The following is a 21,694-nucleotide window of genomic DNA, read 5'->3' on the forward strand; positions in this document are numbered from 1 at the left end:
GGAGGCCATGAAAAGTTATTAAACTACATCTGCAGAGCAATCCCTCTTGCTAGTTTTCTTCTTTTCTCGGAAGTTAATTAAAAAAATGCACGCAATTACAAAACACGCTCCTCATAGATTTCAAACTCTCAACTTTTTCTTTAGAGATAGAGAGATCATGCCACCAGAATTAGTGACCCGATAGTAATCCCGTTAAAAAGTTGTTATTATTAATTAATTAAAATCGTCACCTTTCAATCTACCAAACACAAAACAACCTTTTCTAAACTCCTAACATCCTCAAAATCACATCTAATCATATAAGAAAATTTTGTTCATTTAAAACCATAGAAGCTATCAACAAGAGTGTGAGAGAATTCACAGTGTACAGCACGAGAAAGACAAGTTTGATTTGATACAAAGCATGATATACAAGAACAAAACTCGAGTCCGTCATATCATTAATCTTTGATACAAAGCATGACATGCATGAACAAAACTCGATTACTTTTATATCGTTATTCTTGATTAAAAACCAAATAAAATCACAAGTGATTGAGGAGAAAAGAATAGAAGGAAAAAAAACACAGCATGCAACAAAAAGAGGCATAAATGCATCCATGCATGAAGAAGATCAGTTTCTATCTTCATTACCTCTTTCTCTCTCTATATCTCATCTACTCTTAAAATTTCTATCTTCACTGCCTCTTTTTCTCTCTCTCTCTCTATACCCCATCTACAATCCTAGTATACGTTCGTCTGAACCAGCCAAAACCATGCTTCACAGAACCCTTGACCTTGCCTTCAACAGCATACCATTTATATTTCGCGATTCTCTTTCTTCTCTTTATCTCACTATCGTTGAACCACGACCTCGACTTGCACGTTACCATTGACGAGGGCATCTTCGTCACCGACCTACCTTCATTCTTCCGTCCCCTTCTTACATACGTTTGCAATTCACCCATCCTTCTCTCTCCCAGTGCTTCAACACAGGCTGGCAGAGAGACGGATGGAGAGAGAGTTTACGACACAGGTTGTCAGTGAGAGAGGGAAGTTTAGGGTTTGTTTTGAAAGTCAATGGATGCTTTATATAGGATATGTGAATGTGAGGTTGAATAGGTAGTTGGTATTCTGTTATTTCAGAGAATGGAACACAGTAAGACACGGAACTACAATTTTGGGGACTTGAATTTACTAGGGCAAAAACATTCCTCAGAAGTGATGTGTAACAATATAATTTCACATGTCCGTACAATAAAAATAGGAAATGATAAACTCACCCATTCGGATACCATATTTTGACATATATAATTTCTTCAAGCATAATTATAGAGGTGGCTTCGGAAAAAATAGGGATACGGACTGCACCTATTTCAACTCATATAAAGCTTACCAAGATGAGCCCGGATCCCGGATGCACTGCAGTACAACGTGGGAGCTGTACTGCATCAGATGGCTCACAGCCCACACGTGTGATCATGCACACGTGTGTCATGAGCTATCCAATACAATACCGCACCTGTACCAGTATATGAAAACTCTCAAACACATATTACATTAGAACAGTAAAAGCTTCACACACAAACAAAAACCAGTAGTTAAACTAAATCTCAATCAAGAGACCAAGAATGCCTTGACATGTTTCAGTAAAGCATTTTAAATACTTTGTTTACTACATCAAAATGCCTTGGTAATCTTAGGTTGAATAGCAGATAGAAGTCCAAGGAAGTAGTAGTCTCCATTTTTCAGTAAAGCATTTTTCCAAAATATACATCTAAATATTCAGTGCATCATGCTTTAATACTTTGTTTACTACATCTAAATGGAAATATTTACAGACAAGGAATGGCCAAACGCAAAGGAAAGGAAAGTGTGACCTAATACTAACTGAGTTGTGGAGGTTCATCAATTCCACCATCACATTCCTTTTTACTTCTGGTCTCCCCCGTTTTTTTGGGGTGGTTGTCCATGCGCGAAACCTGTATATTGATCCCAAGATAAGTTGGTTTCAGTAGTTTACATAACAGAGTACATAACTTTAAAAAATAATTGCATAATCCTGACTGTGCACACCCCAAACACGCACACACATACACACACACAGGCAGAGAAAGGGACAGGGAGGGAGGCGATTCCATTTGCAAAGTTTCGGAAGGGGGAAACCGTATCCTATCTATACTTACAATGTATGATTTCCATTCAATTTTGGCATGTTCGTCAGAGACACCAGCAGGCTGACATTGGTTACGGACATGGTAGAATATGTGGATGAGTACAGCAGCATCAAGAGCAGCATATTCAAGCTGCAGAATATTTAAGATATAGTAAAAAATATAAATATAAAATATAAGAGAGCATTTTGGTATCTAAAACCACTATAATGCTTTCAGATGTGTCATCCTCCCTCAAGTATCATACACAATCACTTGGCCCCTTCACTAAAACTTTGGCAATGGTAGATCTTTAAAAGCCACATCACATCTTCAACCAAACATATTTTTAAAGGATTAAAAAGTGCTACCGACAAACCTCGGAGTATGTTGGTCACATTTCAAAAACCAGATCTCAGAATGTATCAGGTCAGTCATACTCAGAAACCTTAGAAGAAAAAATTAATATTTACCATAAACCACATTATTTACCCAAAATCACATATTTCATTTGCATAGCTCAGTTGTGATAATTTAAAGTTCATGGAGTGAATGGTATACCATCGTTGTTTGGAAATTGAGCAGCTTAATCACCTGATATGGAAGATTTAAGGAATCACCTATGTGACCCAAAATTGGGTATGGGTGCTGGGTACGGGTGCATGGCTAATAACCCGTTTAGCAGGAGGGATGAGAAAATGGATGAAAGGGAAGGGCGGAGAAATGGGTGGGACATCCCCAAGGAAGGGAGTGTATCCATCTCTTTTTTTATTTTGTTGGATGGAAGGAAAAGAAATGTAATATTAGAAATTTACCATTAGACACTTAAATATATAAATTAACACATTTAAATGAGGTTAATAATGTTATTGCAATTTTATGCAACAAATATCATTATTTTTACCTTGACAAAAAACACTCACATACCCCTCCCCTCCTCTTTAAAGATGTGGAGGTTATACCATTGGGCTAGAGCCCTTTGGTAACAGATATCATTCTTCTCTCTCCTCTTCCACACACTTTTGGATGGAAGCAAAATGGTGGGCCTGGTGGATTCCTCATCCTTTTTTTTTTTTCCCTAGTTGGCACTCACACACACCCCCCTCCAAGGAATTGTTTGCACCTAGCAGGTCATCCCTCCTCCCATCCTTCTCCTCTCTCTCTCTCTTCATCCTACCAAACAATGGAAGCTTGATCCATCCCTCCTCCCCTCCCTCTCTCTTTCCTTCCCTCCTACCAAAGGTATCATAAGAAAACAGCTTACCCACCTGATATAGAAATTTCTTAGTGGGAATTTTTTTTTTGGTATAAAACAAGTGCTTCATAGACCAAAATATATCAACATTTGGTCCTAATAGCTAACAGACCATCCAAACCACACGGATCATACTGAGAATGTTAATGTGCACATAATTGAACATTTAGCATGTGTGTGTGTGTGTGTGTGTTACATTAATTATAAACAACCTACTTGATTACGACTTAAAGGCCGTTGCTCCCAGTTGCTGTTCCGTCTTGTCTTGTTCAAACCAGCTCCCAGTATTTTCTGGTTCATTAATTAGCATGAAACAACAACAACAACAACAACAACAACAACAACAAAAAAAAAAAAAAAAAAAAAATGTAATATCATCGAGCTGTCATCTAATGGTAATCTTACACCCAAATCCATAGAAAGGAAATAAAATGGGAACTCAACAAAATCTACATATATATGATAGGCAAGAGAGAGGATCCTAAGCGCAGTTAGCCATTATTTATCTAAAACTTCAAATTACCTGCGCAAGTCCAGACAGACCACCCCTAGGTTCTTTGAACATGTTTTGAATATCCAGTAGCATCTCATAATGCTTGAAACACCCAAGCTGTCCATACGAATAAGCTAGCTGCTTCACATCACACTGAAAATTATAGCCTACAAGGTGCAAAAATCACGCAACAGACTAATTTATAAATATCAGTTCATAATCTGAAAAATCAGGAGTTAACACTATAACAGACGGAAATTTCTATCTTTCCTAAAAAAAATTAAAAAACAAAATAAAAAACAGAGGACAGCAAAGGCATGGACTATCATCTGCAGATACAATCAAAAAGAGCTCTACTCAGGATAAACTTAAGAGGACATATAAGTTCAATGGATATCCACATCGAGGAGAGATTTGTCACGGATATCAAGGGCACTGATTGTTCATAACCTAAGTAACTAAAATGTTTTGTAAAAGGGATTTATTTTTTCCTTCTCTTCCTTCTCCCTCATGACAGGAGCCATGAGCTCTCCAACAATCTCAATCCAGTGGTTAAATGTGGAGAGCTCATGGCTCTTGTTATGAGAAAGCTCTCTTGATAGCATTACAAAAAAAATAAATTTTGAACTTAGATGCCCATATTGAGATAAAAGAGTAATCTCCTAAACAATACATTAGATTTTATCATACCAAGCTTTAGAATACTAGGAGAATGTAAAATGCGGCTTAGGCAGTTGTCCAAAATATCAGGCACGTCGTTGAACAACTTTATCAGGTCAAAGATGAAAGCCATCTTTTCGGAAGCAATTTGCATGATAGAAACCTGTAACAGGATAATAAATATATTGTTAACGCAAAGGACAAACGTGAGAACATAAAATATAGCCAAAAATTCTAAGGATCAAAATGGTTGTACTTCCAAATAATGACCATGATGACCACTCCATTAGCCATGAATTACACCAAGAGATGTACCACTTGGGAAGTTGGGAATATAAGCAGTACAGTAAACAATAAACAAAACAGCAGCTTCAAAATGATTTCTTCATGCACAAGTCGCATATGAAACACACGCACACTGAGAGAGAGCATGTGAGAGAAATATATTCTAGGAACTATATATTGTCAAAGTTTAGCAAGATAACTTCATATTTTTCATAAATAGAATAGGGCAAGGGGAAAGGTGTCGATATATAATTATGATCTATGAGTACATGGTTTTATACCGGCACCATAAACAGGAAAGGAGACCGAAAAACCAAGAAATGTAATAAGATCAGTGTTGGGAGGACACAACAAGATGACTTTTGAAAGGCTTCTTTTTTTTTTTGACAAGTTTTTATTAAACGACGCTCAAAAGGGAAGCGATCCCAAAGAAATACAAAGACACCCAAAGAGATACTATAATTTCAAAATAAACTCCAAAAGATGATCTAAAGATTTACAATTTGTCCCATTGACCCAAAAGAATAAAGAAGAAAGTATGTTGTATTTGAGAGACCAAATAGGGGACTCCTCTCCATCAAAGGATCTCCTATTCCTCTCATGCCACAAACCCCACCATAAACAGAGGGGGGTGGCCCTCCACACATCCCTGGCTTGGCTCTCCACCATACACCATCTCCAAGCCTCTAGCAAATCAACCGTGGAAGCGGGAAGCACCCAACAAATACCAAACATAACCAAGAACGTCGACCAAATATTCCTCACCACTGGGCAATGAAGGAGGAGGTGATTCACCGATTCACCTGAATTCTTACACATGAAGCACCAATTGACAGCAATGTGCCTTCTCCTTCTAAGATTATTGATAGTTAGAATGCTTCCTAGGGCAGCCAACCAAGTAAACAACACCACCTTCAAAGGGGCTTTTGTCCTCCAAATAACCTTCCATGGAAAGGCTTGGCCTTGGGTCTCCATCAGGCTCCAGTAGAAGGCCTTAACCTCAAAAATCCCTCTAGGGAAACCCACCCACACCATCTCATCCATGCCCTCACCCTGCACCACCTGACTGGATAGCTCCATTTTAAAGGATATTTCCATTTTAAAAGGTTAGTTTCATTTTAAACCAGATTAAAAAAAATATTCCCTACATCTTGTCATTTCTCCTAATATCTAATTGTGTGCGCGTTCTGTAGTAGATAGGGAGACAGCTCTCCTTGTCCAATTCACTATTAACTTGTGAAATATTGAGAAATTTCATTAGACAAGAAGAGAAAAAAGTACATGCAAAAAAGACATCAAAAGATCAAACAACCACAATTGGAAATGATAAACAAACAAAATCGAACCAATACCTTGTCAGTTTATATTTTGAGATAATTACACTGACCTCCCCTGAGGTTTCGTCAACCTACATTGACCTCCCACCTTGTTTGCCAAATAACAATGACCTCTCCTGTCAAAGCTCTTGGATTGATGGCGTTAACGGTTCTAATGAAATTGCTTTTCTACCATTTTATATCTATATTGTATTTTATTAAAAACACAATGTAATTTGAAAAGAAAAAAATGCCCAAAAACCCCATTAAAGCAGGATACTTGTGAATCTCTGCTTGCCATTCAGTCACCGCCGAATCTCCATCACCGAGCGCCCTCACTTGGCCGCTTCTAAGCCTGTCTCTTCTTCATCGATAATTCCTTGCTCACCGAGCAGCTGCCTGCCAATTCTTTTCCGCTTTCATCGCCGTCATGGAGCTCTCTCCACCGCTCAACTCACCACTGCTGTCTTCACTCCGTTGTTCTCATTGAGCTGCTCCATCCATGCTGGCCGTCGAACTTCATCACCGTCGGCAAGAATCTCTACACCTGATTCGTCATCTTCCTTGCTCACCACCGGCGATCCCAACAAACTTCACGTAGGCGATCCCACTACACTGAAACCATTTTTCATTGACCCATCAAACATAGCTTCACGTGTTATGTTCTCCTCTGCCGGTTCTCTGTCAATCCTTGCTTCCCGACACATTCCCCCAGCCATCCCGTGCGCAACGCCGATTCTTGCTCACGGCTCCATCGCTGATCTGTTCGCTTCACGCTGGAAATCAGTGCCCACCGTGGGATCATCCTCACCGAGTATTGCCTTGCTCGCTAGCACCAGCCGCCTCTTCATCCCAAGTCGTCGTCCTCTTTACCGTTTCGAAGACCAGTCACCATGGGATCTCTCAAAGGTTCCGAAGAGGGAGAGCTCGACGCAGCCGTTTAGAGCGGCGGGTGGTGGTCATCATCGGCGGCGGCGGTTCGAGGAAAGTGGTCAACGTCATCGGTGATTAACCTGTGGAGAAGAAAGGGAAGTGTTTGCCTATCAACTTGTTTACGTTTTGGATTTGATTGAGGAAAGAGAGTAGAGAGAGAAATAGATTGGAGAGAGAATTTGGGAAGAAATAATTATGAGGGTATTTTAGACATTTTAGTTGCTTTATTTACATATCTTTGAGGGGTAGAATGGGAATTTGAAAATAAAAATTTGATGACATCATCATTTTCGGTTAGTAACGGTATTTTCCATTAATGGAGGGGAGGTCCTTGTTATACGTATACAAACCTCGAGGAAGGTCATTGTTATTTGGCAAACATGAAGGGAGGTCAGTGTAGGTTGACGAAACCTCAGGGGAGGTCAATGTGATTATCCCTTATATTTTTTTTTAAGTAATGGTTTCCATCATAGAAGTTAAAAGACCAACTATAATCTACGTAACCTAAAACCTTTAAAAACTACTCACCAAAGAAATCCCCCAAAACAAACCATTACTTGGAAATCATCAATCGAGATTCTAGAAATGGTTTTCATCCGTGGATATGCTAGACTGGTTATTTCCCACTAAGAAAGAAAGAATATAATATAATTTCAAAGAATCCAATTTTATCCTTTCTCGGAAGAGAAATATTAAACTATGTTAATGAAGGTACATGATTTACAACTAAAGGTCTGGAAAAAGAAAATAAAGGAAACGAAAAGAGGTTGTCCACTATGGTTTAATCTTAAGCTAGACATACACTAAGCAAAATTAAGATGCGAAATGGGATAAATATTTCCTATATTCTGAATATAAAACAAAAAGAAGGAACACAAATTAAAAGATGAAGCACCTGGTCTACCCAAAACAAACTAAAAATAAATAAAAATAACAGATAAGTTGGTTTACCTGCAAAATATATTGGCCAAAAAAGCAGGTACACTGGCAATTTTGAGAAAAGATAAACATCTATATGCGTTTGCATTTTCTTCTTTGACATGCATGCATTCTGAATTATTTTTGGGATGATTTGGTAAATTAAATTTCCCGATTCCTTTACGAGAATTACAATGTATCTCAAACAGTGTTATGAGCTGAAGGGGGGAGAGGGGGAGCGGGGAGAAAACTATTATTTTGTTGAACACTTACATTAATGGATCCAGTGGAGCAAATCTAGGGTGAGGAAAAGTTTTGATTGGTAGGTAAACTGGCTAAAGATCAACCAACAAGTACCTTATTTGGTTTGCTGCCCTTTACATAATTAGGCTTCCATTCACAATCAATGCCTATAACTTTGCATCCCTCAATGTGGCGTGTTGCGTCATGTAAACCGTTGACTTCATCAACCCAAACGATGTCTTCCAAAATCAGTTCATCAAGCTGTAGATATCGACTCTGTAGAAGGCTTGCCTCAGGTTCTGTACAACATAAAAAAGTAAAGATTACAAGTATGTTTGTTTGTCAAGTTAATTAGCATATATTTCAGCAAATACTGTTAAAATTCAGAAGTGTAGCAAAATTGTTTGTCGAGTTAACAATTCAATTACTGGCTTCAGCATTAATAACTTTACACATGTACAATGATCCATAGATCTTAGCATCTTGATGTTTACACATGTACAATGATCCAGAGATCTTAGCATCTTGAAGTTCATATTTCTTAAAGAGCAGGTTCAATATTTTCAATAACATTGTCACTAAGAAGCACGGACACTTCTCCTAGGGATGCCACAGCGGTATCGGACACATGTGGACCCGGATAAATGTCCGACACGGCTACAAGTGCCCTGGAATTTGATTTTTTTCCTGGTTGGACACTTTAAGGACAAAAAAAGGCGAATGAATCCTCTCCAATAGTTTCCCTCTCCATGTATCTCGATACTCCAACCCTATATCTAATGGATAAAAAACACCACATCACCATCTTGTTTGGATTAAGTTGGTTATGAACCAAAACATGGTGGGTAGTTATAAAAATGATGAAGTGGCACATTTATGATCGTTAGATGGAGGATTGGAGCCTTGGAGCCTTGGAGATGCTTGTACAGAGAAATAATCGAAGAGGATCCAAATCCCACAAAAACACTTTCAATTTTGTAATTATTTTTCTTAGAAGAATGTGATTCCAATGCAATTTTGAAATATATTATGGGTTAATCAAAAATAATAATATAATTTTTTTAAAAACAGCAAACATCTAGCTCTAAGCTCCAAATTAGTGATTTTATTGATGATAATGTGGATAAAAATGAACAAAAATTATTATTATTTATATATATAATATATTATACTACTATTTTTTGCCATATCCATGTTTTATTTTTTGAGAATTTCCGTATCGTTGTGTCCGTATCCGTGCTTCCTAGCAACATCAAGACAAAATAACAACCATTTGCTGGTTCTTTAATACATCAGGCCTTAAATTGTTTTATTTCCTGCAAGTATCAACCCTCAAACAGCTACCTCATTTCAAACAATTCTTTAGCGTTTAATGTCCCATTATGAAATAAGACTGTTGATAGAGGTTTTGAACATGAGGATTTTGCATCAACATCTGAACAAACATGAACACATCCATGGAATACACAACATTGCTTTAGTTGAAGTTCATCCTTTGCAGTCACTACTCACTTCAAAAACCAATTCCTAGAACTCATTCTTAGCGGTTGATAGTGGCAAGGACCGAGGTAAATAGTAATGTAGAGGGGTGGATTTCTTTCTTTAAGCATATTTATAGAAGGTTAAGTTTCACCTTGTATGGACGCATAATAAACAATGAATTGCATCTCTAACAAGCAACATGTACACCTAGAGAAAGAGTAACAGGTAGCCTACCTTTGATGCTCACAAAACCTTTGAGAGAGTACTTATCACAAAGTTCATCAACCTTCTCTGAGTAACCCGCTTCCATTGCCAAATAAACCTTAATCATGTTTTTCAAAGACAAAAAAAAGAAAAAAAGAAAAAAATAGAAGAAGAAAGTATTAGTTACATATTCTTGTGCAGTCAACATGGTTCTCAAAGGACAAACAGGCTGCAGGTCAACAAGTTTTTTCCGTTTTACCTAAAAAGTATTTTCAAATATCACTTCCACTAATGAAATTCTTGTGATAAATTTCTGAGCGGTACCAAGCCCCTACTTCCCAAAGGGGTCAGGGAGCCTCAATGGAGGCATGTGTGTGTGAATACCAACTAAGAGAAAAAAAAAAAAAAAAAATCTTGTAACAAATTTCTGAGCTCCCCTTTTTTTTTTCATGAACAAATCTACAAAATCCTAAAATAAATAGATTCTACATATAAGCTTATTTACTTCTCTTCATTGCTTAACAATAAGAAAAAAATTATATATTTATGTTTGTCTCAGACAATTTTTCTGAAGGAAAGTTATGCTTGCATCCATTTTAGTTAACACTCAACCAAAATTAAGATGGTAACAAAGCAGTCCCTGAATGGGACAGCCTCAGCCACCCCGTCTCAATTTTGGGATACAGCACAAACTTGACCCTGATCAGAAATAAAATTTCCAGTCCATTCCAATGGCACCCAAGGGGGCAGTTCACCAGACTAAACTGCTTATAAGGCACGTTCATTGAATTTTTCGTTTGATTATTAGTAGCACGTCATTCGTGATATTATTTAAAACACTGATACCATAACAATAGATGTAGAAGTGGTAAAATATTAATAAAACACACTACAATGAGGTTATTCCCAGCTCAAACTCTTTAGTCTAAGCTCAAGGCAATTATCTCCACAAGCATTTCATACGCCAAACTTGGGAGAATTCAACTAAATTAATCAATCAGGTGAAGAAATATTCGCAGATATCCTTTAATGGGGTTTGGATTTTTAATTTTTTTCATAGTTCTGTTGTAAAAAATTAGTTTCAGGCACTACAAGTGCCTTGGAAAAAAGATTGTGGGTGGATCAAACTAAAGAGCACCAAAATAAACACTATTTTACAAGGGCAACTTGTGTTCAGTGTACGATGTTCCTTACCAGGCTTCTTGAATGCATATATTGTTATTAAGTTTCAATGTGAAGAATTTGTGAGAGAAATGATATTTATATGCTCTATCAGTTGTTTAAACTAAAGTCGATCAAAATATCAGTATGATGTCAATTTCAAAATGAATTGACTGAAATGAGCTTTAGGAATTAAAAGACATGCTCGATATTTACAAAACCTTGATTACAGGTTCCAAAACATGAAAATATAGTAATATTTTAACAACACTTAAAATGCAATCATTGAGAAAAGCAATCTCAACAAATCTTAGCAGTTGCAGAAAGCTACCTACCAAATATTCAAGAAGTTGTCTATCACTGTTCGTCTTTGCCTCTGCTACATCCCAGCATCCTTTTTCTGCTAGCTTCTTTAGCGAGCTGCCATTTAGTGGAATACTTTCTGTTACCCATCATGGAATAAATAGAAAATCTTCAAAACTACTAAGAATCCCAGCAAATACAATTTGAAACCAGTGAAATGACCTAAGGGCACCGGTAGCCATCAAAATATACCTTTCTTTACACTTATGATATACTTCTGGAAATTCCTGCCGGAGATTGTTTTTCTTTATAACCTCGTAAGCATACTTTAGCAGATTCTTGTCAACGAATTCCTGAACCAGGACACACAGCATCTGCTTCCCCATAAATGTTGCCCACTTCTCCGCTGCTCTGAACTGTTTGTTTTGCATCATTGTAAGTAAAAATGACTCCCCAGACCCGCGGATAGAGAAATGTTCCAATAGTGTGACTGCTGTCATATATGACTGGGATTTTATCAACTCGAAAATATATTGCTCAACAAATCTTTGCCCAGTTACTAAACTACCATTGTACTTCAGATCTGAATTCCACGTGATTTTCTCAATGTCTGTCAAGTTGACATCAAAAACTTCGAGTATCTTTATGAGAACACCTTCATCATAGATTACACTGCCCTCAACCGTACAGACAAATAACTGAGCAGCGAGAGACTTAGCTTCCAGCAAGTCCTCCAGGGTGGTTCCCAATTTTAGAAAACGACGAAGAGCAGATATTATTAAGTGACTAAAACCTCCAGAATATGCTTCAAATATAGGCAAGACATAGAGGCAGTGAGCAATAAAAATAGCTGGCCCAGGTTGGGGAGCATTACATAGAACTTGATGGACTTGTTGCTGAAGAATACGAAACTTTTTTGTCGCCTTGCACGTACCTACCAGATGCAAAAAATTCAATGACAAAAGTATATGTAAAATATAGTATCTAAACAGAAAATGATCAAATTGAATTTTGACAGTCATCAACAGAATCAATAAGCTGGTACCTCGGATGTATTCTATGCATTCACACTTACATCCGCAATATAAGGTCTAGGAAGTCAAACAATTAATAGCAGTAGAATCTAAGGCATGACTTTAAGTATCTAGTGAAATGAAGATTTGATGTAGGACAGCCTTAAGGTGGATAATCAAACCTGCCCTACTCTCAAATATGTTGAGCTGGGATCCTGGGGCATGAAATTTTAGGGTTTGTGATTGAGAAACTGAGATTTGGATTTATTTTTTTATTATTATTAGTAAAGGTTCATTAAAAGGCACCCAAAGGGGGAGCGCAACCTGAATACAACCGCAAATAAGCCAAAAAACTGCTATACCCTCAAACTATCCACAAAAAACTTAACATCCTCCACAAAATTACAATTCCGACCATGAATTCAAAAGAATAAAGAACTAAGAATAGAGAATTTGAGCACCCCCAAATAGGAACCTCCTCTCAATCAAAGACCTATTCCTCTCCCGCCACAAGCAAAGGGGGGTTGCCCTCCAAGCATCTAAGTTTATTGATATAGGCTGAAGGGAGGTTTGTGGATTTAAGGGTGGAATAAAGGCCGGAACAGTTGCAACTTAAGACTTTTTGGAACAAAGGAAAAGAACCTGTCTTTTGAACAGCAAGCAAAATATCAGAGCTTTAAGTTTGCAAAGGTGGAGTAATATAGAATTGGGGTTTTTCAGACTAACAGTTTAGATGATAAAAATATGCTGACCAACCAAAAATAAATATAAAAATAGGCTGATTCAAAAGCTAGCTACAGTTGCTAATTGTGCACAGTATTGGTGGAAATTAAAAATATAACAAATAAAAGAAAGAAACAGAAGAAGAAGAAGAAGAAGAGATTATCAAAGTCCTAAAATTTTTTATGTTGGTATATATCGGAGTCTTACTTATAAAATAAAAAGTATATATCGGAGTCTCGCCTTCAAATTAATGCAAATACCTAGATGTTTTATTAATTAAAAAAAAAAAAATCATAAGTAAAAAGTAGTAAAATTGTCTCTACAAAACTTCCCTTTTTGAAAGCATAGACACCCCCAATGGCACAAAAGATTTCATGTATCCTACTACACAAAACAGTTTCTAAATTAAAGAAGACTAAACTAATTCTAACCAAGCAAAGAAGTTGACATAATCCATAACCAAAATAAACTACTAACCTGGACACCAAACAGAAAATTAAATTGCTAAATTACCCTTCCTATGGTTTCAACAAAACGTCTACTTGAATAAAATATAATTTATACTAATCAAAAGGTCCAGAAATCCACTGAATTCAACCAGTGACTGGAGCCAGGAATTTATTCTAGGGGAGCAAATTTGACCAATAATAAGATTTTAAAAAAAAAAATTGAACAAAAATAATAAATTTAAGAACTTAATATTGTTTTGATTATATTTCCATTTAAAAAATTTACAATTGTCCTCAATGAACTTTCATATTCTGAAGCATTCATGATAATCAATTGATATTTAGGGTTTTCCTAAAGATTGTGATTCTCCCCTAAAGATAAGAACAGCCAAAGGAGCGTCGTGGAATACAGGGGAAAAGAGGATTAATGGAACAATATGGGTGTCCATATTGAGGATGTGTGTGTGTGTGTGTGTGTGTGTGTGAGAGAGATAGAGAGAGATAGAGAGGGAGAGGGAGAGAAACATGTGTAAATTAAATGGGGGGCTAAAGATTTAGTTTGGGGCATGTTTAAATTTTCAGTTAGTTTTAAAGGCACATGCCCCCCACTAGCCCCATCGCAAATCCATCCTTGAAGTCAACAAAAATGGTTGAAGTGTTGATCTCCATAAAATTCCACTCAACTTGAAAGAACTACTCTTGTGAGGTAGATGCTTGGGTACAATCCAAAGAAGTTCGTGTTGAGCTTTTAAGGTTCATTCTCAATTTCTTAATCCATGTTCTCTGAGAGTGGTCTGGCTAAGTGTTATTCAGTCATATCCATCTTTGGGTTTGGCAATAAGGATTAGATTATTTATATTATCATGGTCATAGAAACCTATCAATTATTCTACCCATCTCTCGTAAAAATCAGGATGTTGTCAATCAGACCAACAAGAAGAAGATAAGCAAACTTAGCATCAATGCCATAACAATGCTTCACATACTCAAGCCCAAAAGTATCATCAAGCTTACAAACTGATGATGTGGCGCCCAACATGGGTGCGGTTGTGTTTTAGCGGACTTGGGTATAACAAGTTTATGTAACTGAAAATATCGATTTCACAATATATAAATTTCAACTCTGTTATCCAGAAATTATGGGTTTCATGATTTTAGTGGATTTGATGTCGTTGTCTATCATAAAAACTAACTAATTTGCGTTTCTACTTTATGGTCACAAGTGCACTTAAATGTTAAATAAATTATAGATTATATATATATTAAAACAACTTTTTAGCATATCAATGTTATAAATGAGAGGGGAAAAAAAACACATATAAACCAATTAAAGCTTCTCATACATGTCTAACATTATTTTTATGGACATTCAAGTGAAAAGAAAAACAAAAAAAATAAAAATTCAAAATTCAAAATACCGATTATTTAGGTATTGAAGACTTTGGATCCAGATTTAGGCACAAATCTTATAAATCATGAGCTTTAAAGGCTTGATCAACCTTTAGCATGTTTCCAGAGGAGAGTATGTCAATTGTAAGAAGCAAAATATGGAAAGGAGGAGGAATGGGCCCTTAAATCCATTGAATTAAAACGCGGTTGCATCAGCTGACGCGAGTGCAATTGCAATGTTGCGACCACAAGGTGCAAATGGAGGTCATGTGATATTATCAGCCATCGCAATCATAAAATTCTGTTAAACCTCACGAATGTTTGTCAAAACGAACTGATATGTAACTTTTTAACTCCAAAATCCAATTAAAACATGTTTTTTATGATTCTTAATAAATTTTGTTGAATATTTTGAAGGTGTTTTGATGATTAATGGCCTATAAATTAAATTTTTAAGGTGAAATAGTTTATGCAGTCTAAGATACAAATGGTATTGCAAATTTATATATTGTTATAGTTTTCCAAATTTTCCTATCATTTTACTAAATTTCTAATTTGTAATCACTTTGTTGTTTAATTTTTGTAAACTACTGGTGTATATGTGTAATATAAAGTACTTATGTATAATACATGTGTATTTGTAGCTTAATATTATACTTAAAACTATTCAATTAAAAAAACCTGAAATAAAAAATTCAAAAATCTAATGGCTAAATCCTGTGTTTTTTGCTTTTGGATTCATAGATCTAAGTTTGTTGATATAGGATGAGAAACTTAATAGAAGGAGAAAAAAATGAGAAAAACAGAAAGAAAAGGTTTACATAGCGAGGTGACTGAAATAACGTCATTGCAACAGTGATGCCGCTATCGTGGCTGAGTTGCACCGAGTTGGTCGCAATTCTCATAATCACCATGATATAAGGTTAACACGGTCGCAATCGCGACAGAGTGATGGAGAACCATATATGGTCCAAGTCTCCAAGAGCTTGATGTGCACGCGTTTTGTATTTACTATTGGAGACGTGAAAAAGATAGATAATTAGAGTTGATTTTTCCATTACTATTATTATTATTATTATATTAGTAATGTTTTGATTTTAGTGATATTTTGGTAATTTAGTGTTTTTGGATTTTATTTATGGTAGTATGGTTTGATTAGGGTTTTCTTTGATGCCTATTTATATGTGGGTCGATAACATTGTTAAGGTGCCTTTTTATGATTAATTATTGAATATACAAAGGTTATTGTGATTTCTTCCTCCTCTATTCTTCTTCTCTTCTCTCTCATTCTCTTTCTTGTTCTCTTTAAAATTGTGATTTCGAAGCACCCTACCCTGTCCGGCATCATGGAGCCACACTGAGTTTTGATTCCTTGTCAAAATCTCACGTGTCGCACTGCCAATACAACATCATATCGGCCAATACGGTACTATATCGTCCATTACAGACTGATACAGTCCCATATCAGCTGATATAATGGAGTCTCCTGTGACTGGTGAGACTGGGTATCAATTCTGACCGATGTCAATATGACTCTACCAATATAGTGTGAATTGTGACTCAGTCAAGCTTAAGTCGGTCTGATTCTAGTAGTCAAAGTTTATAAATTTCCTATTTTTTGTGGTAGTCCTAGGTGAATTATAAACCCAGCAGCCAATATATATCCATGTAATCTTTCAATATAATGAGCGTGTTTCAGATAATCGAAGCTTGCTTAATGTGTGATATAACCTTACCTTAGGGGGTGATGCCAAGCTTGGTTAATGTGTGATATAACCTTGGTCATGTTCACAGCACCAGAATTCCTTATTTCATCATTAAAACACCAACCCCTATCTAGGCATACTAAACCCTAACCCTCTGCCCTACACTTTTTGAACTTCAACTTAGCACCCAAACCCCATATATACAGTTGCTGTCCAGAATTTCTCACAGCCAATTTTCTGAAATTCCAACAAATAGGAATCGATCAAGTTTCATAATAAAGTGATTTCCAACCTTTTTTTGCCTCAGAACCCGATACCCTTTCTTCCAACCTTTTAAACCCTAATTCTGCAAGCTTTTCACAAGCTCAGTCCATAGACACCTTTAGTCCAAGAAACCTGCAAGTTGTTCTATGTTAATTTGGTACTGAATTTGTAAGAAAGTTCTCCCCTGCACTTGTCCTACCTCATCTCTCCTTACTTATCCTCCTCATGAACGGTTGGGTTGATACAGAGAATGTCAGTTCTACATGCTAGGCAGAAATTTTCTCAAGAACACCATAGAAAGCTTGATGAGTCAAAATAATCCAATGAGAATATTTGTCACTCACGGCCCATTTAGATTCCCAACATCATGAAGTACATTTTAACCGTCACATGTACCAGTATTCAACTAACTAGCCTAATAATGTGTTCTTAGATGCAAGTCATTCTAAGTAGAATTACGACACATAATACCTATCCTTAGAAGAAAATTCTTCCAAGTGAAATTACAACACACAATATGCATACATATGTATAATGTGAAGTTTTAAGTCATGGTAATATTATAAAGTATTAGTAAAATCATTGATTGGCTCTATCAAAAACTTCAGTGCCCTGGGGTTGTTCCACAATGAACCCTAGAAGTGGTTATAAAAAATAGACAGCTGCTATAATAAGAGAAACTATAATACCAATTAATTCTAGCTGGTTGTGAAAACCAAACTCTGACCTTAGTAGTTTTTATCTTCAAATTCTTATTAATGTACTAAAAGTCTAAAATCAAAACATTATGGTCTCTTGCTCAACACACATACAGAACAACCAGCACAGAAAGCAGACTCCTCCATATGATTAAAGTACTAACCATTTTGGGATGACATAATCATGCTTGTTAATAATTAAATGACAATGAAAGGAGAGAAAAAAATTACCGTTAAAATAACATTCTTTCAAAAGGTATAGAAAAACTACAGGAGAAACATGAGACAGATCAGAAAAGGCATGCATGTAGATAGCCCATGCTTGGTGAACATTGTCCCTGTTTTCTAGCTCTGCGACACTTCCATCCAAGCCCATAGTAAACAGCCAAGAACCTATACAACATAAAGGAAATCAGCCAATCAAAGAAGCAAGATAAGGAACTTCTCATTTATATAATTACTCCAATTAAAAGTCAATTTTTTTCTTTTAAAGTAAATGCTATCCAAAAACTTACTCCACCTAAAACATTTTTACATAATTAAAAATTTTCAGTTTAAAATAGGCTATCACTCCAGTCTTCACAATCTACCTTCTCTACATTGCTTTTTTCGGCAAGCCTAATATTCTTGAATAATTTTCTATACATGGTAACATAGGTTACAAAAACAAAGATGAAAATACAAACATATAGAAAAGGGCAAAAACTACATATTCAACCTGTTGTATATCATACAACTGTAGTCCTGCTTGTTTGAAAATTAGCTTTAATAATGCGGAAAACCTTGTCTGTTTCAAGAAATGGACCCTCTAATAACTAATAATTAATCATAAAGAATCTTCAACAATTTTCTTAATCCAAATTGCCTTTGCTGTAAAAGGTTACATGGACTCAACTGCAAGTATCAAGTGCAGGTGTGTGTCTTAAGTGTCGAACTTCCCTAAATACCATATCTTAATATACTGGGACTTAGCTTGAAATGTGTCCACAGACTTAAATACCAGTACCGGGACACGTCTTTTACATTTTTAAGTACATAATATGCTATTTAATAGCTCGTAATCGGATAATCTCAAGTTCTCGCCACAAATTGGAAAGATTACAGCTGATGGCCACTCACATCAGGACTCGGATTTTGGTTAGTGTAGCAACCAGTTTTAACGCTTAAGAACTTTCCAAATACAAGAGAATGCAAAACTAGAACTGGACTAGACGAATTTGTCACAAGTTCTTGTGAATCAACAAAAATCCCCCCACCAGTAACCACATTAGTTAGCAGACATTTTTTCATTATCTTCAGGTTTGTTATAAGTGCTTAGAAATACTTCAACAACATTTAAGCAACGAATTAACAAGCCTTCAGTTTCATCCCTGACTGCTTAACAAGCCTCTTATGTAGTTTCTGCTGGCTCCCTTTATATCAGGGCTTTTAATAACTCACAAGAACCATGTAATGATTGACAATGTCACCAGATGTGATCTGGTTTATGGTATCCCACTAGAGTTCAAAATGAAATATCAATAACAATATTATAAGAATGCCAACAGCAATGTCATAACAATGATTACCAAAGGGCTTCTAACCCAATGTTATAACCTCTATTCCCCAAATGGGGAGGTTGAAGGTTCAAGTCCCACTAGGGACACGTGGATGATGGGGGTGTGTGTGTGTGTGTGTTTGCTTTAACTTCATAAAACAGTATTTGACAAGCAATTGTTTTGCAGCTCATCCTTTATGAGTGGCTAATGCATAAAGTAAAGTTTAGTCTGTATAAATCAAAAAACATGCAACTCAAGCAAATTTGTGCCCGATCTATAAATTGTCCCCTAGAGGCATGTGGGTGTGAGAGTTTCATGCCGAGGGAAAAAAAAAATATATATATATATATATATATATATATATATTTCATAAAATGAGCCATTGAATATACACATACAGAAATGTAAATGACATTGCATAAGTGAAATTAATCTGAAAAAAATTCTCCATAAATACACAGGTTCAATATAATTTCATATATGAAAACACAAAAGGTTCCAGAAATTTATATGAACATGTGTGTGCGCGCACAGAAATTTACTGAAAAAAATTAGTTCAAAATATATAGGAAGAGTAAAATATTAGTTAAAGATTGAAATGAACAGTACTAACTAAAGATTGGCATGAAAAAATCTATTCATAATAGAAATCATTCGAAAAGTTTTTAGCAAATATCAGAGAGAGAGAGAGAGACCGAATAGTTGAGCTTACCAAGCTTTAGCGTCGGATTGATGCTGAATAATACTCAGAAGTCTCTCTAAAATGTCTCCCTCTCTCTCTCTAAAATGTCTCCCTCTCTCGAGTGTATGTTGTTGCAATGGTAGAACATTATATATGGATATATGTATATGATTTATTCCCCAAAAGTTTTTTCAAAAATAAAATAATGGATAAATATAATCCACCTTTTCACTCTCTGAAATCTTCTACATTTCTTGAAACAATGTATTGCGGTTTAATGGTTTTATATGAAAGATTTGTATTTGTTGTTGCAGAAAAGAATGAAAAAATCAGAAAAGCCCTAGCTAAAAATCACAAAAGGGGGCAATGCGGCTTGTGTTGGCCCACTCGATCTTTGCCAAAAATAGAAACAATTTTCTCTCTCCTCTCTCTCTCTGTCTACCATGGTACCATCTGTCTCGAACGGTTTTGTATTTTTCCACTCTCCGAATCCCACCTCTCTCTCTCTCTCTCTCTCTAAATCCCTCTCTCTGTGCGTGCTCTGCTATGCTGCGCCGGATGTGATAACGGGATGGGAATGAACCGTGGGCTTTTTGGACATTTTGATCCATTTCGCGCCTCAAAGAAACAAGACTAATAATATAAGCCTATAAGGTAATTGATATTTAATAAGATAACGAATTTAATTGGTTAAACTAATTTTTTCTAATTTTCTAATCAATTGTAGGTCAAAATGAATAGTGCGATTGAATTAGCGGTCCTCTTTGGGTTAGATGAACACAATTGTGGGTCCTACTCGATTCTAAGCAAATTGAGATTTTGATTGTTGCCATTTGATAATCATGAGCGGTGGTGATGTGATACAATATGGATAGCTTCATATTTATCATTGACCGTAGAGGTGCATAGAAGTGGATCTTTTCATTGACAAGTTAAATATCGATACTTTTTAGATATTTATAAATATTTACTCCGTACTTGATACTTTTTGAAAGTATTTATAGTTATAAAATATATTTTTTAATTTCTAATACATTTTTAATAAATTTGATTATTAAAATATAATTTTTTCAACACTAATAACATAGTATAATTATTTTTCAAATAAATAAAATTTATTAAGTAATAACTAGAAAAACTTATTTTATATGTTACAAGGGGAACTCTTATGTTATAATAACTAGTTAGATTCATAATATTACACGAAATTAATAAAAAATTGTAAAAATTATTTTTTTATTTTTATTTTTATTTTATGTCTATCCCGTTGTATTAATATTTTTAATTGTTTTTAAATTTATCCTATCACCTTGTAAAATAAGCCTCAATTCATTTTTTATTATAATAATAATAATACGTTACCTATTTAGCCAAATTGGATAAGGTTTCCTTCTTCCGCCCTAGGATGCCTGCGCAATTGGGTTGGGTGCGTCGCCTAGTCTCTCCCAAGGCAAATTGGATAAGGCTAATAAAATAGGTCAATATCATTGTTCTTAAAAAAGAAACATAAATTATTAATTAATTAATTCACCCTATTTTTTAAATAAAATGACAACTTTCAGTAGTGTATTTATTCATAAAGACACTAACCATTAATGATTAAACCGAGATAATACTTCATCATAAAATAAATATATATAGACATATATATACATATATGTGTATATATAGAATTGAGTTTGCTTCCAAAACGTATACTGCCAAATAACACTTTCTTGTTTATTTTCTCAAAGTAGTAATTTTAGTGATCAATAGCATGTGCCTATAATAAAGTTATTAATTAAAATACTTGTAATTTATAATTTCACTTAAAAATGATTCATATCCTTACACAGTAAATGAATGAA

The 21,694-nt window shown here is 35.5% G+C and overlaps 1 protein-coding gene across 2 annotated transcripts; it reads right to left on the reverse strand.

Moving 5' to 3' along the window:
* Positions 1-1,580: 1,580 nt before the first annotated feature.
* LOC132294556 (uncharacterized) lies at positions 1,581-20,406 on the reverse strand. 2 transcript variants are annotated; one of them, XM_059792457.1, is made up of 11 exons: positions 19,878-20,404; positions 17,859-18,020; positions 11,638-12,319; positions 11,418-11,502; positions 9,952-10,039; positions 8,350-8,534; positions 4,571-4,703; positions 3,911-4,047; positions 3,604-3,678; positions 2,166-2,285; positions 1,581-1,961 (listed from the first exon to the last, which is right to left on the reverse strand). In XM_059792457.1, the coding sequence occupies exons 2-11, from the start codon at positions 18,001-18,003 to the stop codon at positions 1,866-1,868; spliced, it is 1,746 nt and encodes a 581-aa protein (XP_059648440.1). In that variant the 5' UTR covers positions 18,004-18,020; positions 19,878-20,404; the 3' UTR covers positions 1,581-1,865. The 2 variants fall into 2 exon arrangements, with proteins under 2 accessions (XP_059648440.1, XP_059648442.1); XM_059792459.1 differs by lacking the exon at positions 2,166-2,285 and having other exon boundaries at positions 19,878-20,406.
* Between the last annotated feature and the right edge of the window lie 1,288 nt (positions 20,407-21,694).

Source organism: Cornus florida, unplaced genomic scaffold (genome assembly GCF_030987335.1).
Source record: "Cornus florida cultivar Cherokee Brave unplaced genomic scaffold, ASM3098733v1 CherokeeBrave_3.0.0_Hap2_Chr02, whole genome shotgun sequence".
NCBI classification, from domain to species: domain Eukaryota; kingdom Viridiplantae; phylum Streptophyta; class Magnoliopsida; order Cornales; family Cornaceae; genus Cornus; species Cornus florida.

What these genes read in the sequence shown, in the direction of transcription:
- LOC132294556 (XM_059792457.1), bottom strand. Translation starts at nt 18,003, where the DNA reads ATGGGCTTGGATGGAAGTGTCGCAGAGCTAGAAAACAGGGACAATGTT. An exon ending in GGCCTTTAAGTCGTAATCAA is followed by an intron (nt 2,286 to 3,603) that starts GTAGGTTGTTTA and finishes AATATTCTGCAG; the next exon opens with CTTGAATATGCTGCTCTTGA. An exon ending in TTGAATGGAAATCATACATT is followed by an intron (nt 1,962 to 2,165) that starts GTAAGTATAGAT and finishes ATCAATATACAG; the next exon opens with GTTTCGCGCATGGACAACCA.